The 19,712-nt window shown below is 51.2% G+C and overlaps 1 protein-coding gene across 1 annotated transcript in view; it reads left to right on the forward strand.

The window, feature by feature from the left end:
- dhtkd1 (dehydrogenase E1 and transketolase domain containing 1) overlaps positions 1–19,031 on the forward strand; it is a 30,818-nt gene extending 11,787 nt beyond the window's left edge. Inside the window, exons 4-17 of the mRNA XM_033040180.1 lie at positions 908–1,102; positions 3,001–3,270; positions 3,966–4,137; positions 4,853–5,051; positions 5,631–5,943; positions 7,930–8,014; positions 9,126–9,265; positions 11,645–11,795; positions 12,884–12,990; positions 13,913–14,077; positions 14,367–14,449; positions 16,289–16,455; positions 17,837–17,922; positions 18,805–19,031. Coding sequence (XP_032896071.1) covers positions 908–1,102; positions 3,001–3,270; positions 3,966–4,137; positions 4,853–5,051; positions 5,631–5,943; positions 7,930–8,014; positions 9,126–9,265; positions 11,645–11,795; positions 12,884–12,990; positions 13,913–14,077; positions 14,367–14,449; positions 16,289–16,455; positions 17,837–17,922; positions 18,805–18,906 — 2,235 coding nt within the window. The 3' untranslated portion in view covers positions 18,907–19,031. The remainder of the gene's footprint in view (positions 1–907; positions 1,103–3,000; positions 3,271–3,965; positions 4,138–4,852; positions 5,052–5,630; positions 5,944–7,929; positions 8,015–9,125; positions 9,266–11,644; positions 11,796–12,883; positions 12,991–13,912; positions 14,078–14,366; positions 14,450–16,288; positions 16,456–17,836; positions 17,923–18,804) is intronic.
- The last annotated feature ends 681 nt before the right edge of the window (positions 19,032–19,712 follow it).

Here is a 19,712-nt window from a genome sequence, read left to right on the forward strand (position 1 = left end):
TAAACGTCCCTCTGTAAATCGCCCCCAGTGCGTGTCGGGAGTGGACGACAGAGTGGGATAACAAGATCGATGGTCGGCATGGACTCAGTGGGCTGAAGGGCCTCTTTCCATGCCATATCACCATTTGTTTTGTCGCCGCTGGATTTTGAAATGTTCAAAATCTTTTAGCGACCCTGATATGACGCCGGCATTCGCCGAAAAAATCACCAAGTGGGACACAGGCCCTTTTTCATCATCATCATCATTGCCCAGGTACAGCAGGCAGTGAAGAAAGCGAATGGCATGTTGGCCTTTATAACAAGAGGAATCGAGTACAGGAGCAAAGAGGTCCTTCTGCAGTTGTACGGTGCCCTAGTGAGACCACATTCTTGCAATTGAGGGAGTGCAGCGTAGGTTTACAAGGTTAATTCCCAGGATGGCGGGACTATCATATGCTGAGAGAATGGAGCGGCTGGGCTTGTACACTCTGGAGTTTAGAAGGATGAGAGGAGATCTCATTGAAACATGTAAGATTGTTAAGGGCTTGGACACGCTAGAGGCAGGAAACATGTTCCCGATGTTGGGGGAGTCCAGAAACAGGGGCCACAGTTTAAGAATAAAGGGTAAGCCATTTAGAATGGAGACGAGGAAACACTTTTTCTCACAGAGAGTGGCGAGTCTGCGGAATTCTCTGCCTCAGAGGGCGGTGGAGGCTGGTTCTCTGGATGCTTTCAAGAGAGAGCTAGATAGGGCTCTTAAAAATAGCGGAGTCAGGGGATATGGGGTGAAGGCAGGAACGGGGTACTGATTGGGGATGATCAGCCACGATGATATTGAATGGCGGTGCTGGCTCGAAGGGCCGAATGGCCTACTCCTGCACCTATTGTCTGTTTACACAAACTAATCTGTTCTGTTTTTATTCTTGCAGGAATTTGACCATTTCTTGGCGACTAAGTTCTCCACTGTGAAGCGCTACGGCGGGGAGGGGGCGGAGAGCATGATGGGGTTCTTCAACGAATTATTCCGCGTGGCGGCGCTCAGCGGCGTGACGGACGTGGTGCTGGGGATGCCTCACCGAGGGAGACTCAATCTGCTGACAGGACTCCTGCAGCTCCCGCCCGAGGTGAGTAAACCCATCCAAACCAGTCCCAGGTGGGCAGGAATGCTGGAGAAACTCAGCATGTCGGGCAGCGTCTGTGGAGCCAAGGAATGGGCGCGTTTCAATAGACAACAGACGCAGGAGTAGGTCATTCGGCCCTTCGAGCCAGCAACGCCATTCAATGTGATCATGGCTGATCATTCCCAATCAGTACCCCGTTCCTGCCTTCTCCCCATATCCCCTGACTCCGCTATTTTTAAGAGCCCTATCTAGCTCTCTCTTGAAAGTATCCAGAGAACCGGCCTCCACCGCCCTCTGAGGCAGAGAATTCCGCAGACTCGCCACTCTCTGCGAGAAAAAGTGTTTCCTCGTCTCCGTTCTAAATGGCCAACCCCTTATTCTTAAACTGTGTGGCCCCTGTTTCTGGACTCCCCCAACATCGGGAACACAACTCTCTGGGTGAAAAAGTGTTTCCTTGGGGATATGGGGAGAAGGCAGGAACGGGGTACTGCGTGGAGATGTTCAACCATGATCATATTGAATGGCGGTGCTGGCTCGAAGGGACGAATGGCCTACTCCTGCACCTATTGTCTATTGTCAGTCGCTCAGGCCCGCTCGCCGGGATGTTGGAACTCCGACGTCGGAACGGGAGGCCAACCTCAGTGGCTTTGCACCTCCAAATCGGCCGCTTCCCACCGGAGCCCGCTTGTACGTTCTCCCCGTGACCTGCGTGGGTTTTCTCCGGGTGCTCCGGTTTCCTCTCCACACTCCAGGTTGGGAGGTTAACTTGCCTTCAGTAAAATTGGACATAGTCCATAGTGTGTAGGATAGTGTAAGTGGGCTGAAGGGCCTGTTTTCATGCTGTGCCTCTAAAGTCTAATGTACAGTCTAAAAGTCACTTCTGAAGAAGGGTCTCGACCCGAAACGTCAACCGTTCCTTCTCTCCATAGATGCTGCCTGTCCCACGGAGTTACTCCAGCATTTCGCAGTTACTTACTACAGCTTTATGCGGATGTTGCCAGGGCTCAAGGGCCTGAACTATAGGGGGAGGTTGGGTGGGCTAGGACTGTATTTCTTGGCCAGGAAGCTGAGGGGTTATCTTGTCGAGGTGTACAAAATCACGAGGGGATTAGATTGGGTGAACGCACAGAGTCTTTTACCCAGAATGGGGAATCGAGGACCAGAGGACAAAGGTTTAAGGTGAGGGGGGGGGAAAGATTTAATAGGAACTTGAGGTGTAACTTATTCACTCAGAGGGTGGTGGGTGTACGGAACGAGCTGCCGGAGGAGGTAGTTGAGGCAGGTACTATCGTAATTTTTGTACAGGTACATGGATAGGACAGATTTGGGGGGATATTGGCCAAATGCAGGCAGGTGGGACTAGTGTAGATGGGACATGTTGGTCGGTGTGGTCAAGTTGGCTGAAGGGCCTGTTTCCATACTAGCACACAGATGCTGCCTGACCAACTACTCCAGCACTTTGTGTACCAGACTGAAGCAATGGCTTTCATTGGAAGATTGAGGGGGGATTTTATAGAAACGTACAAAATTCTTAAGGGGTTGGACAGGCTAGATGCAGGAAGATTGTTCCCGATGTTGGGGAAGTCCAGGACAAGGGGTCACAGTTTAAGGATATGGGGGAAGTCTTTTAGGACTGAGATGAGAAAAAAAAAATTTCACACAGTCCTCTGAGGCCAGCTGAAGCCAGTTCATTGGCTATATTTAAGAGGGAGTTAGATGTGGCCCTTGTGGCTAAAGGGATCAGGGGGTATGGAGAGAAGGCAGGTACGGGATACTGAGTTGGATGATCTGCCATGAATGGCGGTGCAGGCTCGAAGGGCCGAATGGCCTACTCCTGCACCTATTTTCTATGTTTCTACCCAGTCGGTTACAGTTTCATATTTTTTTGGATTTGATTGCAGTTGATGTTTCGCAAGATGCGTGGGTTGAGTGAGTTTCCGGAAGGTTCCGTGGCCTCGGGGGACGTGCTGTCTCACCTGTCGACCTCGGTGAAGCTGGACTATGGCGTTGAGCAGCCCCTGCACGTGGCCATGCTGCCCAACCCGTCGCACCTCGAGGCCATCAACCCGGTGGCGGTCGGCAAAGTCCGCGGCCGGCAGCAGTCCCGGCAAGATGGAGATTACTCGCCCAGCGCCAACGCCCGGCCCGGAGACAAAGCCATTTGTGTGCAGGTCAGGACAGGACAGGCCGAACGCGCCACCACGCACTGTCATTCATTGTCGATATAAGTTTAGATATACAGCGCGGAAACAGGCCAACAAGTCCGCGCCGACCAGCGATCCCCGCACACTAACACTATCCTACACACACTAGGGACAATTTACATTTACACCAAACCAATCACGGTGGTGCAGCGGGTAGAGTTGCCGCCTCACAGCGCAAGAGACCCGTGTTTGATCCCGACTACGGGCGCTGTCTGCATGGAGTTTGCACGTTCTCCCCGTGACCTGCGTGGGCCTTCCCCGGGTGCTCCGGTTTCCTCCCACACTCAAGGTTTTGTAGGTTAATTTGGTGAAAATTGTAAACTGTCCCTAGTGTGTGCAGGATAGTGTTGGTGAGCGGGGCGATCGCTGGAAGGTGTGGACTCGATGGGCCGAAGGGCCTGTTTCCGCGCTGTATCTCTGAATTAAATCTCCCTGTTTCAAGTTGAAATCCTGTGATGATCTGAATTTCATAGAAATGTGCATTTCCAAGGACCTCTGGCTGTGGTTGTTCTGGATAATATATCGCCTGATCACAGCTGGACTGTTTCCTGTTTCCGCGCTGTATCTCTAAACTAAACATGTCCTTGGAAAGTTTGGAGATATTGTTGCTTCAAGGCTAGGTGAGTGGATGCTGACGAGCCTTCCCTTCCTCCCCCCCTCAGGTACACGGTGATGCTTCCTTCCCGGGGCAAGGGGTGGTTGCCGAGACCTTCACTCTGTCGAAACTCCCCCACTACCGAGTGGGTGGCAGCATCCACCTGATCGTCAACAATCAGCTGGGCTACACCACTCCCGCAGAGAGGGGGAAGTCCTCGCCCTACAACAGTGATATCGGTAAGCTACTCCATGCATGGGGCCATCTATGAACCGCACAGCACGGGGCAGGAACAGGAACAGCCCCCTCGCCCACCCTGCACTCAACAAGCCGGTCATCAGTCAGAGTATTGAGTATTTTCTGGATACTTTCAAGAGAGAGCTAGATAGGGCTCTTAAAAATAGCGGAGTCAGGGGATATGGGGAGAAGGCAGGAACGGGGTACTGATTGTGGATGATCAGCCATGATCACATTGAAGGGTGGTGCTGGCTCGAAGGGCCAAATGGCCTACTCCTGCACCTATTGTCTATTGTTTATATTCCTTGTATCCGGTAGATCACTTGGACACGCTAGAGGCAGGAAACATGTTCCCGATGTTGGGGGAGTCCAGAACCAGGGGCCACAGTTTAAGAATAAGGGGGAGGCCATTTAGAACGGAGACGAGGAAACACTTTTTCACACAGAGAGTTGTGAGTCTGTGGAATTCTCTGCCTCAGAGGGCGGTGGAGGCAAGTTCTCTGGATACTTTCAAGAGAGAGCTAGATAGGGCTCTTAAAAATAGCAGAGTCAGGGGATATGGGGTGAAGGCAGGAACGGGGTACTGATTGGGGATGATCAGCCATGATCACATTGAATGGCGGTGCTGGCTCGAAGGACCGAGTGGCCTACTCCTGCACCTATTGTCTATTGCCTTTAGTGTGGGGACGATGGGCCTGTATGTTTTGTCACCCCCAGGGAGGATGGTCCACTGTCCCGTCATCCACGTGAACGGAGACGATGCAGAGGAGGTGGTGCGTTCCGCGCGGTTAGCCGTGGAGTACCAGCGACGCTTCCGCAAGGACGTGGTGGTGGACCTCCTCTGCTACCGGCAGTGGGGCCACAATGAGCTGGATGAGCCCACCTTCACCAACCCCATCATGTACAGGACCATCAGGTACAGTCGAGGGGCTCACCCTCATCCATCTGACTGACTGATGGCCTTCCATCCACAGTCAATGGCCGTTCGATTTATCCCCTCACATCCCATGTAAAGGTTTAAAAGCTAAATACAATGGGGGCAGGAGTAGGCCAATCAGCCCTTCGAGCCAGCACCGCCATTCAATGTGATCATGGCTGATCATCCCCAATCAGTACCCCGTTCCTGCCTTCTCCCCATATCCCCTGATTTTGCTATCTTTAAGAGCCCTATCTAGCTCCTAAATTGAGGAAGGACATTCTTGCTATTGAGGGAGTGCAGCGTAGGTTTACCAGGTTAATTCCCAGGATGGCGGGACTGTCATATTCTTGAAAATGTTCCTAGTGTGTGTAGGATAGTGTTAGTGTGCGGGGGGGGGGGGGGGGGGGGGGGGGGGGATCGCTGGTCGGCGTGGACTCGGTGGGCCGAAGGGCCTGTTTCGGCGCTGTATCTCTAAACTAAACGTATCTACGTGTCACTTGTAGATGTAAAACAAGACACATGGTCTTCGTGCTGTATTCTGCCTCATGTTGCATTCTTTCTTCAACCCCTCCACAGATCACGTCAAAGTATCCCCGAGCTGTACGCTGAGCGACTGGTGGCAGACGGCCTACTAACAGAGCAGGAGATATCCAGCATCAAGACCTCGTACTATGCCAAGCTAAACGACCACCTGAGCAACACCATGTCCTTCTCCCCGCTGGCCCTGAACCTGAGGGGCCGTTGGAGCGGCTTGGTTGAACCCTCGTACAGGATCACTACCTGGGACACGGGCATGCCCGTCGACCTGTTGAAGTACGTGGGCGCCAAGTCTGTGGAGGTTTGCGAGGGAATAACCATGCACAGTCACTTGCTGAAGACGCACGTGCAGGTAGGTACTGGAGCAGGGGCAGGGGCTGGGTGGAGCACCACCACTCACTGGCGTGCAGCTTTAGTTCCGTTTAGTTTATTGTCACGTGTACCGAGGTACAGTGAAAACCTTTTGTTGCGTGCTAACCTTCCCTCCATTGATGAACTGTACACTGCAAGGGCCAGGAAGCGAGCGGGCAAGATCATCTCTGACCCTCTCACCATGGCCACAAACTCTTTGAATCACTTCCCTCTGTCAAAGCTGCCACAGCCAGACATAAAAACAGTTTTTATCCACGAGTAGTTGCTCTACTCAACAGCCAAAATCTGTAGCCTCCCTTTGATCTGGTATTTTGTTGGTTCACATGCTTGATCAATGGTGTTTTATCATTAATGTTTTATTATTATTAATGTTTAGTGTTTTCTGAGTCATTCGTAACTGTCACTGTATGTCGTGTTATTACTTGTGGGCAGAGCACCAAGGCAAATTCCTTGTATGTGAATACTTGGCCAATAAACTTACTTACTTAACCAGTCAGCGGAAAAACAACACATGATTACAATCGAGCCGTTTACAGTGTACAGATACATGATAAGGTTTAGTGCAAGGTAAAGCCAGTAAAGTCCGATCAAGGATAGTCCGGGGGTCACCAATGAGGTAGATAGTAGTTCAGGACCGCTCTCTAGTTGTGGTAGGATGGTTCAGTTGCCTGATAACAGCCGGGAAGAAACGGTCCCTGAATATGGAGGTGTGCGTTCGTTTTCACACTTCTGTACCTCTTGCCCGATGGGAGAGGGGAGAAGAGGGAGTGGCCGGGGGTGAGACTGGTCCTTGATGATGCTGCTGGCCTTGCCGAGGCAGCGTGAGGTGTAGATGGAGTTGATGGAAGGGAGGTTGGTTTGTGCGATGGTCTGGGCTGCGTCCACAACTCTCTGGAATTTTTTGCGGCCTAGGTTGGATGGAGCTTCTTGGGACAGCATAGAAACATAGAAACATAGACAATAGGTGCAGGAGTAGAGGCCATTCGGCCCTTCAAGCCTGCACCGCCATTCAATATCATGGCTGATCATCCAACTCAGTATCCTGTACCTGCCTTCTCTCCATACCCCCAGATCCCTTTAGCCACAAGGGCCACATCTAACTCACTCTTAAATATAGCCAATGAACTGGCTTCAACTACCCTCTGTGGCAGAGAATTCCACAGATTCACCACTCTCTGTGTGAAAAATGTTTTTCTCATCTCAGTCCTAAAAGATTTCCCCCTTATCCTTAAACTGTGACCCCTTGTTCTGGACTTCCCCAACATCGGGAACAATCTTCCTGCATCTAGCCTGTCCAACCCCTTAAGAATTTTGTAAGTTTCTATAAGATCCCCCCTCAATCTTCTAAATTCTAACGAGTACAAGCCGAGTCTATCCAGTCTTTCTTCATATGAAAGCATGGAGGAGTTGGGCCAAAGGGCCTGTTTCCGCGCTGTATGACTGTTTGACCAATGGCCCTGAATCCAGAGGTGTGCGTTTTCACACTCCTGTACTGTCTGTCCGACCGCACTTTGGACTGAATGATGGGGCCAACAATGTCACGTCTGTGGCAAGTGAAGCACTATTGATCTATTGATGTGGGGCTGGGGCTCGGTGTGCAGTGCTGCTTATTCTTAAAGGTAGACAAAAATGTTGGAGAAACTCAGCGGGTGAGGCAGCATCTATGGAGCGAAGGAATAGGCGACGTTTCGGGTCGGGACCCTTCCTCAGACTGATGTGGGGACAGGAAAACGAAAGGAAGAGGCGGAGACAGTGGGCGTGTGGGAGAGCTGGGAAGGGGAGGGGAAGGAGGGAGAAAGCAGGGACTACCTGAAATTGGAGAAGTCAATGTTCATACCGCTGGGGTGTAATCTAACATAGATGCTGCCTCACCCGCTGAGTTCCTCCAGCATTTTTGTCCACCGTCGATTTTTCCAGCATCTGCAGTTCCTTCTTAAACAACCGCTGATTCTTAACCCCTGTTTAGAGTCGGCTCCAGAAACTGGAGGAGGCGACAAAGCTGGACTGGTCCACTGCAGAGGCCCTGGCTATCGGATCGTTGCTCTCTCAAGGTAATAGCTTAGTGTGGTCACTAAATGCCGGAGTAACTCAGCGGGACAGGCAGCATCTCTGGAGAGAGGGAATGGGTGATGTTTCGGGTCGAGACCCTTCTTCGGACTGTGTGTCACTGGGGCCGGTGAAGAATGCTTCGAGCTGCACACGAGTGGAACAGATATGTTCGTAACGTTATAGGAGCAGAGTTAGACCATTCAGCCCATCCAATGACTGGTCTACTACGCCATTCAATCATGGCTGATCTACCTCTCCCTCCCAACACCATTCTCCTGCCTTCTCCCCGTAACCCCTGACAATAGACAATAAACAGTAGGTGCAGGAGTAGGCCATTTGGCCCTCTGAGCCAGCACCGCCATTCAATGTGATCATGGCTGATCATCCCCAATCAGTACCCCGTTCCTGCCTTCTCCCCATATCCCCTGACACCGCTATTTTTAAGAGCCCTATCTAGCTCTCTCTTGAAAGCATCCAGAGAACCTGCCTCCACCACCCTCTGAGGCAGAGAATTCCACAGACTCACCACTCTCTGTGAGAAAAGGTGTTTCCTCATCTCCGTTCTAAATGGCTTACCCCTTATTCTAAAACTGTGGCCCCTGGTTCTGGACTCCCCCAACATCGGGAACATGTTCCCTGTCTCTAGCGTGTCCAAACCCTTTACAATCTTATATGTTTCCATTGAGATACCCTCTCATCCTTCTAAACTCCAGAGTGTACAAGCCCAGCCGCTCCATTCTCTCAGCATATGACACCCGTACTAATCAAGAATCTATCTATCTCTGCCTTAACAATACCCAGTGACATCCTTCACATCCTCCTGTGGCCATGAATTCCACAGATTTCACACTTTTCACACTTGCCCGATGGGAGAGGGGAGAAGAGGGAGTGACCGGGGTGAGACTGGTCCTTGATGATGCTGCTGGCCTTGCCGAGGCAGCGTGAGATGTAGATGGAGTCGATGGAAGGGAGGTTGGTTTGTGCGACGGACTGATTCTGTGCATACAACTCTCTGCGAGGTCCTGTACGGGGCTGTTTCCCAAAACCAAAACGCAGGTGAATCCTTGAAGCGAATGTCGAACGATTAACACAGAGACGTTTCCTTTCACCGAGGGTTCAACGTGCGGCTGAGTGGACAAGACGTTGGCCGCGGGACCTTCAGCCAGCGCCACGCCATGGTGGTTTGCCAGGTGACGGGTAACGCCTACATCCCCCTCAACCAAATCAGCCCGGAACAGAAGGGATTCTTTGAGGTACAAAGGGCCGTGTTGGCGGCGTTTAGCGCGCGTGGCTCTGCAGCGTTACTAATGGGCCTGTCCCACTTCGGTGACCTTTTAGGCGACGGCAGGAGATTCTGCGGTGTTCGCCACATGTTCGCGGGTGGTTGCCGGGGAGTCGCCTTCGTGGTCGTGAGGAGTTCCCCGCATTCTGGGAACTAGTCGCGGCCTCATTACGGTCGACGCAAGTTTTTCATCGTGTTGAGAATTTAACGCCGGCCTGAATGAAGCCGCCATGGAGAGTAGCGGGAATTCTCGTGCCGTAGGTGGGTCGAAGGTTGTAGTGGGTTCTCGTAGGTTGTAGCTGGTGTTGAACGGTGAATTTCATTGGCTCATTGGGGAAACAAAACGTAAGCAGTAGTTTTCAGAACCAAGGATAATGTTAAATATCCGCCGAGCTTCACAGCCATGTATCTCTGGCTTCTTGAAAGTTGTCTCCACTCCTTCTCCCCCTCCTCTTTTAAGGGACTTACGTGACCCTCCCCGTACACTGTGCTTTCACCGTCTTAATTACAGCGCCAACCTTCCTGTTCATCGCGGCGTGTGTCGGTATCACACTGCCAGTCCCACTGAGTTACTCCAGCATTTTGTGTCTATCTTGTGGGCTGAAGGGCCTGTTCCTTTGCCGTACAATGCTGGCGATGTTAGGTAAGCAACAGTCTACTCATCAAGAGTCAAGAGTGTTTTATTGTGGTGTGTACCTGATCGAACAATGGCATTCTTGCTTGCAGCAGCACAACAGAATATGAAAACACAGTACACTGTGAATAACATATAATAAATGAGAAATTCTGTGTGTGTGTATATATATATAAACTCACACACACACACACACACACACACACACACACGTATATATAAATATACACACACACACACGTATATATATATATACACACACACACACACACACACACACACACACACACACACACACACACACACACGTATATATAAATATACACACACACACACGTGTATATATACACACACACACACACACACGTATATATAAATATACACACACACACGTATATATATATATACACACACACACACACACACGTATATATAAATACACACACGCACACACACACACGTATATATATATATACACACACACACACACACACACACGTATATATATGTATACACACACACACGTATATATAAATATACACACACACACACGCACACACACACACACACGTATATATAAATATACACACACACACACACACACACACACACACACGTATATATATAAATATATACACACACGCACATACACACACTGAAGAATGTAAAATAATAGATTCACAGAGTGACACAGTGTGGAAACAGGCCCTTCGGCCCAACTTGCCCACACTGGCCAACATGTCCCATCTACACTAGTCCCACCTGCCTGCGCTTGACCCATATCCCTCCCAACCTGTCCTATCCATGTACCCGTCTGACTGTTTCTTAATGAATCCCTGCCTCAACCACCTCCTCTGGCAGCTCGTTCCATACACCCGCCGCCCTTTGTGTGGAAAAGCTGCCCCCCACATTCCTATGGTAGACAAAAACGCTGGAGAAACTCAGCGGGTGAGGCAGCATCTATGGAGAGAAGGAATAGGTGATGTTTCGGGTCGAGACCCTTCTTCAGAGGAGGGGGGGGCAGGAAGAAGAAAGGAAGATGCGGAGACAGTGGGCTGTGGGGGAGCTGGGAAGGGGAGGGGAAGGAGGGAGAAAGCAGGGACTACCTGAAATTGGAGAAGTCAATGTTCATCCCGCTGGGGTGTAAATTATCCAAGCGAAATATGAGGTGCTGCTCCTCCAATTTGCGGTGGGACTCACTCTGACCATGGAGGAGGCCCAGGACAGAAAGGTCGGATTGGGAATGGGAGGGGGAGTTGAAGTGCTGAGCCACCGGGAGATCAGGTTGGTTATTGCGAACCGTGCGGAGGTGTTGGGCGAAGCGATCGCCAAGCCTGCGCTTGGTCTCACCGATGTAGAGCAGCTGACACCTAGAGCAGCGGATGCAATAGATGAGGTTGGAGGAGGTGCAGGTGAACCTCTGCCGCACCTGGAACGACTGCTTGGGTCCTTGGATGGAGTCGAGGGGGGAGGTAAAGCGACAAGTGTGGCATTTCCTGCGGTTGCAAGGGGAAAGTGCCCGGGGAGGGGGTGGGCTGGGTGGGAAGGGACGATTTGACCTATTATTTCTTTCCCCCTTCACCTTAAATCTATGTCCTCTGGTCCTCGATTCCCCTCCTCTAGGCTGTAGACTCTGTGCATCGACCCGATCTATTCTCCTCATTATTTTCGAGTGCGCTATTCGGGGAATAATCTGCACCATTTTCCTCACATCAGGTGTGCAACAGCCCGTTGTCTGAAGAGGCGGTGGTTGGCTTTGAGTATGGCATGAGCATCGAGAGCCCGCAGCTCCTGCCCGTGTGGGAAGCCCAATTTGGCGACTTCTTCAACGGCGCTCAGATCATGTTTGACACCTTTATCTGCGGAGGTGAGACATCAGGCCATGCTTGCCAGCACAGAGGCCGCCCACTCTTGTGTCAGCGCGGCACGGTGGCGCAGCGGGTAGAGCTGCTGCCTCACAGCGCCAGAGACCCGGGTTCCATCCTGACTGCGGGTGCTGTCTGTACGGAGTTTGCACGTTCTCCCCGTGACCCGCGTGGGTTTTCTCCGGGCGCTCCGGTTTCCTCCCACACTCCAAAGACGTGCGGGTTTGTAGGCTAATCGGCCCGTCTGTAAATTGCCCCCTAGTGTGTTGGGAGTGGATGAGAAAGTGGGATAACATGGAACTAGTGTGTACGGGTGATCGATGGTCGGCGTGGACTCGGTGGGCCGAAGGGCCTGTTTCCATCAAAGAGCTGGAGTAACTCAGCGGGACAGGCAGCATCTCTGGAGGGAAGGAATGGGTGACGTTTCGTGTTGAGACCCATGTTTGGACTGAATTCAGCTCCGGGCCTGTTTCCATGCTAGAACAATAGACAATAGGTGCAGGAGTAGGCCATTTGGCCCTTCGAGCCTATTTCTTCTCTCCATAGAGTTCCTCCAGCGTTTTTATCTCCCTATGATTTTTCCAGCATGTGCAGTTCTATCTTAAACATGTTTTATGTTCAGTTCAGTTTTATACTGAACGTGACTATAAACAGTTTATTGTTTAACACGTGACAATAAACAGTTGTGTTTATTGTCCCGTGTACCGAGGTACAGAGAAAAGCTTTTGTTGCGTGCTAACCAGTCAGCGGAAAGACAATACATGATTACAATCGAGCCGTCCACAGTGTACAGATACATGATAAAGGGAATAACGTTTAGTGCAAGGTAAAGCCAGTAAAGTCCGACCAAGGATAGTCCGAGGGTCACCAATGAGGTAGATAGTAGTTCAGGACCGCTCTCTGGTTGTGGTAGGATGGTTCAGTTGCCTGATAACAGCCGGGAAGAAACTGTCCCTGAATCTGGAGGTGTGCGTTCCTTTTCACACTTCTGTACCTCTTGCCCGATGGGAGAGGGTCTGAGTATTGCAAGATAACAAGCCTAATAGTGATCTTTTTGTCAGTGCTAAATGCAGTGCCTTTATTGTTATAGGTGAGGCCAAGTGGCTGCTGCAGAGCGCATTGGTTATTCTCTTACCCCACGGATACGATGGAGCAGGCCCGGATCATTCCTCCTGTCGCCTCGAACGCTTCCTGCAGGTAATCTTTCCCTGTCCATCCCAACCCGAACTTCACCACAAATACAGGCGCAGAGCGCTGGAGTAACTCAGTGGCTCACACAGCTTCCCCACATTGGTGACAATTCTTCAGACTGATCACCTATCCATGTTCTCCACAGATGCTGCCTGACCCGCTGAGTTACTCCAGCACTCTGTGAAACGTCAACTATCCATGTTCTCCACAGATGCTGCCTGACCCGCTGAGTTACTCCAGCACTCTGTGAAACGTCACCTATCCATGTTCTCCACAGATGCTGCCTGACCCGCTGAGTTACTCCAGCACTCTGTGAAACATCACCTATCCATGTTCTCCACAGATGCTGCCTGATCCGCTGAGTTACTCCAGCACTCTGTGAAACGTCACCTATCCATGTTCTCCACAGATGCTGCCTGGCCCGCTGAGTTATGGTGCAGCAGCATCTACGGAGCAAAGGAAATAGGCAACGTTTCGGGCCGAAACCCTTCTGGAAATAGACAACGTTTCGGGCCGAAACCCGGAAGGGTTTCGACCCGAAACGTACCTATTCATGTTCTCCACAGATGCTACCTGACCCGCTGAGTTACTCCAGCACTCTGTGAAAAGTCACCTATCCATGTTCTCCACAGATGCTGCCTGACCCGCTGAGTTACTCCAGCACTCTGTGAAACGTCACCTATCCATGATCAGTTGGAATGATCAGCCATGATCACATTGAATGGCGGTGCAGGCTCGAAGGGCCGAATGGCCTACTCCTGCACCTATTGTCTAAGTGATGTCTTTATCACTTGTTATATTCCGATTATATGTTTTTATTCCGATTACTATGTAAGGTGTCTGAAAGGCGCCCATTAAATAAAATTTATTATTATTATTATTATTATGTTTCTTATGTGACCGCGCGATCAACTCCTTCGTCCTGCAGTTGTGCGACAGCAAGGAGGAAGGTGTGGACGGGGACAACGTCAACATGTTCGTGGTGCACCCGACATCGCCCTCGCAGTACTTCCACCTCCTGCGCCGGCAGATGGTCCGGGACTTTCGCAAGCCCCTCATCGTGGCCGCTCCTAAACAGCTGCTCCGTCTCCCGGTGAGTAGAACGGAGACGAGGAAACACTTTTTCTCACAGAAAGTGGCGAGTCGGTGGAATTCCCTGCCTCAGAGGGCGGTGGAGGCAGGTTCTCTGGATGCTTTCAAGAGAGAGAGCTAGATAGGGCTCTTAAAGATAGCGGAGTCAGGGGATATGGGGAGAAGGCAGGAACGGGGTACTGATTGGGGATGATCACATTGAATGGCGGTGCTGGCTCGAAGGGCCGAATGGCCTACTCCTGCACCTATTGCCTGTTGTCTGACATCTTGTCCTCCTCTTCCTACTGAAGGCAGCAGTCTCCAGTTTAGATGAGATGGCTCCTGGAACCACATTTCAACCTGTCCTGGGCGATTCGTCTGTGGATCCAAAAAAGTGAGTTGTTTTCTTTTTCCAAAACGACCACAAGTCTATTTTCTTTTAAAACACAGACGCGTTGCTGTGAATGGATTGGACAGACGACTGCCAGTGTAAAGATAATGCCCTGTGCGGGAAGGAACTGCAGATGCTGGTTTACACCGAAGACAGGCACAAAATGCTGGAGTAACTCAGCGGGACAGGCGGCATCTCTGGAGAGATAGAACGGGTGACGTTTCGGGTCGAGACTAAGTGTCACCCATCCCTTCTCTCCACAGATGCTGCCTGACCCGCTGAGTTACTCCAGCACTCTGTGAAACATCACCTATCCATGAGTTACTCCAGCACTCTGTGAAACATCACCTATCCATGTTCTCCACAGATGCTGCCTGGCCCGCTGAGTTATGGTGCAGCAGCATCTATGGAGCGAAGGAAATAGGCAAAGTTTCGGGCCGAAACCCTTCTGGAAATAGGCAACGTTTCGGGCCGAAACCCGGAAGGGTTTCGACCCGAAACGTTGCCTATTTCCTTAGCTCCATAGATGCTGCTGCACCCGCTGAGTTACTCCAGCACTCTGTGAAACGTCACCTATCCATGTTCTCCACAGATGCTGCCTGACCCGCTGAGTTACTCCAGCACTCTGCGAAACGTCACCTATCCATGTTCTCCACAGATGCTGCCTGACCCGCTGAGTTACTCCAGCATTTAGTGTCGATCTTCTCGAGAATCACCGATATGACAACCCTTTTTTGTAATTTTTTAAGTTGCTCTTTCTGTCATTTCTGCTTATTTGATGATTCTCTGGGGCTTTTTCCCCTTTACTTTCATCGAGCTATTTTAACGTGGTTATATTGCAGAGGATAAACAAAATGTTGTCACCGAGTTCATGGTGCATGGAAGAGACTGAATATATGCTTGTATTCTGAGACAAATGTTAACCGCTTGGGCTAAGAAATTGTTGTGGCGTTATCAAGGAAGGCTGGCACGGTGGCGCAGCGGGTAGAACCGCTGCCTCACAGCACCAGAGACCCGGGTTCAATCCTAGCCTTGGATGCTGTCTGTACGGAGTTTGCACGTTCTCCCCATGACCTGCATGGGTTTTCTCCGGGTGCTCCGGTTTCCTCCCACATCCCAAAGACGTGCAGGTTTGGAGGTAAATTGCCCCCTGGTGTGTAGGGAGTGGATGGGAAAGTGGGATAACACGGAACGGGTGATCGATGGTCGGCATGGACACGGTGGGCCGAAGGGCCTGTTTCCACGCTGTATCTTTCAATCGATTGAATCATTCTCTGGAAGATACAGCTTTTTGAGTCCTACAGTCAATGTCATTTACAGTCAAATGACACGCACATGACGCCCAACTGGGACAGGCCCTTAACACTATCCTACACAGGCCGGTTCTCTGGATACTTTCAAGAGAGAGCTGGATAGGGCTCTTAAAGATAGCGGAGTCAGGGGATATGGGGAGAAGGCAGGAACGGGGTACTGATTGGGAATGATCAGCCATGATCACATTGAATGATGGTGCTGGCTCGAAGGGCCGAATGGCCTACTCCTGCACCTATTGTCTATTGTCACACACTAGGGACAATTTACATTTACACCGAAGCCAATTAACCTACAAACCTGCACGTCTTTGGAATGTGGAAGGAAACCGGAACACCCGGAGAAAACCCACGCAGGTCACGGGGAGAACGTGCAAACTCCGTACAGACAGCATCCGTAGTCAGGGTGGAACCCGTGTCTCTGGCACCGTGAGGCAGCAACTCTACGTGGCGCCACCGTGCTGCCCACGTGTGGATTTAACAGTGAACGATGTTCCTGCAGTTGGGTCAATGGCGTTGTTCTTCTCTTCAGTGTTAGGCGCGTGGTGCTGTGTTGCGGCAAACACTATTACGCTCTGCTGAAGCACAGGGAGACGTTGGAGTCGGCGCGGAACACGGCGTTGATTAGAGTCGAGGAACTTTGCCCCTTCCCACTGGAACAGCTGCAGCGGCAAATGGAGATTTTCAAACACGCCGGAGGTCAGGTTTTTACATAATATCGCGCTAAAGGTTCACTGCTTCGATGGTTGCTTCATTACCACGTGTACCAAGGTACCGTGAATCAGGCCAGTCAGACCCTCACCATACACGAATGAACACAACTACGCCCGGCTGGTACCAGCACGCACAGAACCGCGGGCGGAAATCGCTTTTAAGACATGGTTTGGGTGGGGGGGGGGGGAGGGGGACACACACACACACACACACAATGAGGCCTGACATCTAGGCTGGAGGTCGGCCCACCGTGTCCGCGCCGACCAGCAATCACCCCGTTCACGAGCACCATCCCACGCACCAGGGACAATCTACACAAGCGATTAACCTACAAACCTGCACGTCTTTGGAGTGTGGAGCAGGCCAGCCGACCTGGGCGTTATGGGGGCCACAGGTCACTGGGGGGGGGGGATTGTCCCCCACTTCTCAAAACATGGGGGGGGGGACAGCCCCGGCCCCCCCAGGGTTTCCGCCCATGCCCGCTGGTGCCCACAGGCAAGAGCTGCCATTTTGGAGCCGTGTCCCAGTCCCAGCTGTGGTTGGCCAAACTGGGCCGTTGCAGCCGCTGCCTCCATTCTGGCCGTCCCCTGACCCATCGTCCCTCTCCTTGCCCGGCCTTCTCCAGTCCTCCCGGGAATTAACCTTGTAAACCTACGCTGCACTCCCTCAATAGCAAGAATGTCCTTCCTCAAATTAGGGGACCAAAACTGCACACAATAATAATAATAATAATAATAATGGATGGGATTTATATAGCGCCTTTCTAATACTCAAGGCGCTTTACATCGCATTATTCATTCACTCCTCAGTCACACTCGGTGGTGGTAAGCTACTTCTGTAGCCACAGCTGCCCTGGGGCAGACTGACGGAAGCGTGGCTGCCAATCTGCGCCTACGGCCCTTCCGACCACCACCAATCACTCACACACAGGCAAAGGTGGGTGAAGTGCCTTGCCCAAGGACACAACGACAGTATGCACTCCAAACGGGATTCGAACCGGCCACCTTCCGGTTGCCAGCCGAACACTTAGCCCATTGTGCCATCTGTCGTCCCAATACTCCAGGTGTGGTCCCACTAGGGCCCTGTACAACTGCAGAAGGACCTCTTTGCTCCTATACTCGACTCCTCTTGTTACAAAGGCCAACTTGGCTTTCTTCACTGCCTGCTGTACCTGCATGCTTACTTTCATTGACTGAAGAACAAGGACCCCCCAGATCCCGTTGTACTTCCCCTTTTCCCAACTTTCCAAGATCACTAAAACTAAACTAAATAACACGAGTTTTGCTTTACTAATAATTGCACGAAGAAGCCTGAGGGATCTGAACCTATAACATTATGAATATTAAATTAGAAAATTATTTTTCAGACTTTATATGGAGCCAGGAAGAGGCACAGAACATGGGGCCATGGTCTTATGTTGCTCCCAGATTTGAGAAACAGTTAGGACTCAAGGTAAGGCAACAACTGATGTGCTCTAATGCTGGCGACTTCACATAGAAACATAGAAACATAGAAATTAGGTGCAGGAGTAGAGGCCATTCGGCCCTTCGAGCTTGCACCGCCATTCAATATGATCATGGCTGATCATCCAACTCCCGTACCTGCCTTCTCTCCATACCCTCTGATCCCCTTAGCCACAAGGGCCACATCTAACTCCCTCTTAAATATAGCCAATGAACTGGCCTCGACTACCCTCTGTGGCAGAGAGTTCCAGAGATTCACCACTCTCTGTGTGAAAAAAGTTCTTCTCATCTCGGTTTTAAAGGATTTCCCCCTTATCCTTAAGCTGTGACCCCTTGTCCTGGACTTCCCCAACATCGGGAGCAATCTTCCTGCATCTAGCCTGTCCAACCCCTTAAGAATTTTGTAAGTTTCTATAAGATCCCCTCTCAATCTCCTAAATTCTAGAGAGTATAAACCAAGTCTATCCAGTCTTTCTTCATAAGACAGTCCTGACATCCCAGGAATCAGTCTGGTGAACCTTCTCTGCACTCCCTCTATGGCAATAATGTCCTTCCTCAGATTTGGAGACCAAAACTGTACGCAATACTCCAGGTGTGGTCTCACCAAGACCCTGTACAACTGCAGTAGAACCTCCCTGCTCCTATACTCAAATCCTTTTGCTATGAAAGCTAACATACCATTCGCTTTCTTCACTGCCTGCTGCACCTGCATGCCTACTTTCAATGACTGGTGTACCATGACATTCACCACTGCCCCCCCCCCCCCGCCCTCCCTTGTTCCTCCCCTCAATCGATTATCATTGATCAGTCTTCACTATTCGGCATTCAGTGCGATACCGTTAACTCTGGCAGTGTGTTGATTTGTTTCCAGCTCCGGTTGGTCAGTCGCCCGCCTCTTGCTGTACCTGCTGTGGGCATCGGCACTCTTCACCAGCAACAGGTCCAAGACATCCTCGCCGCAACCTTCTCCTGAAACCGACGGACGCCGGCGTGTCTCCGTCTGCACGGCATCCGAGGAAGACCTTCATCGGAATGTTCTCCAACACTATAATCACTAATATTCTGCAAGCGCTTTGATCAAAATCATGACCATACAACGATAGATGTGTATATTGTGTTGTTTGTGGGGTGAGGGTTGCTGGAGACCGTTGGCGTGGTTTACAAGTGGTTTTACGGGTCTCGTCAACCATTTCAGCGGTAGAGTTGCTGCCTCACAGCGCCAGAGACACGGGTTGGATCCCGTCTGCACGGAGTGTACACGTTCTCCCCGTGACCTGCGTGGGTTTTCTCCGGGAGCTCCGGTTTCATCCCACACTCCACAGACGTGCGGGTTTGCGGGTTCATTGGCTTTGGTGAAATTGTAAATTGTCCCTCGTGTGTGTGTGTGTGTGTGTGGGATGATGCTAGTGTACGGGGGTGATCGCTGGTCGGCGCAGACTCGGTGGGCCGAAGGGCCTGTTTGCGTGCTGCATCTCTGAGCACTGCTGCCTGCAGTTGATTCGTGGGCGGCAGGGCGCTGGGCTGCTCGACCTTGCAGCCGTGTAAATTAACCCGCCACAGAACAGCACCTTTTTGTTGGGTTGTACTCCAGTACTCCAGTACAAATGTTTTGTGTCTCTCTTTGATTTAAACCAGCATCTGCAGTTCCTTCCTGCACAAATGTTTCACCCTTGGGCTAAGACATTCTGGTGGCATTGACTAGGTTAGGGCGTCACGGTGGCGCAGCGGGTAGAGCTGCTGCCTCACAGCACCAGAGACCCGGGTTCAACCCTGACCTGG

The sequence above is a fragment of the Amblyraja radiata genome, chromosome 21 (genome assembly GCF_010909765.2).
Source record: "Amblyraja radiata isolate CabotCenter1 chromosome 21, sAmbRad1.1.pri, whole genome shotgun sequence".
In the NCBI taxonomy this organism is placed as follows: Eukaryota; Metazoa; Chordata; class Chondrichthyes; order Rajiformes; family Rajidae; genus Amblyraja; species Amblyraja radiata.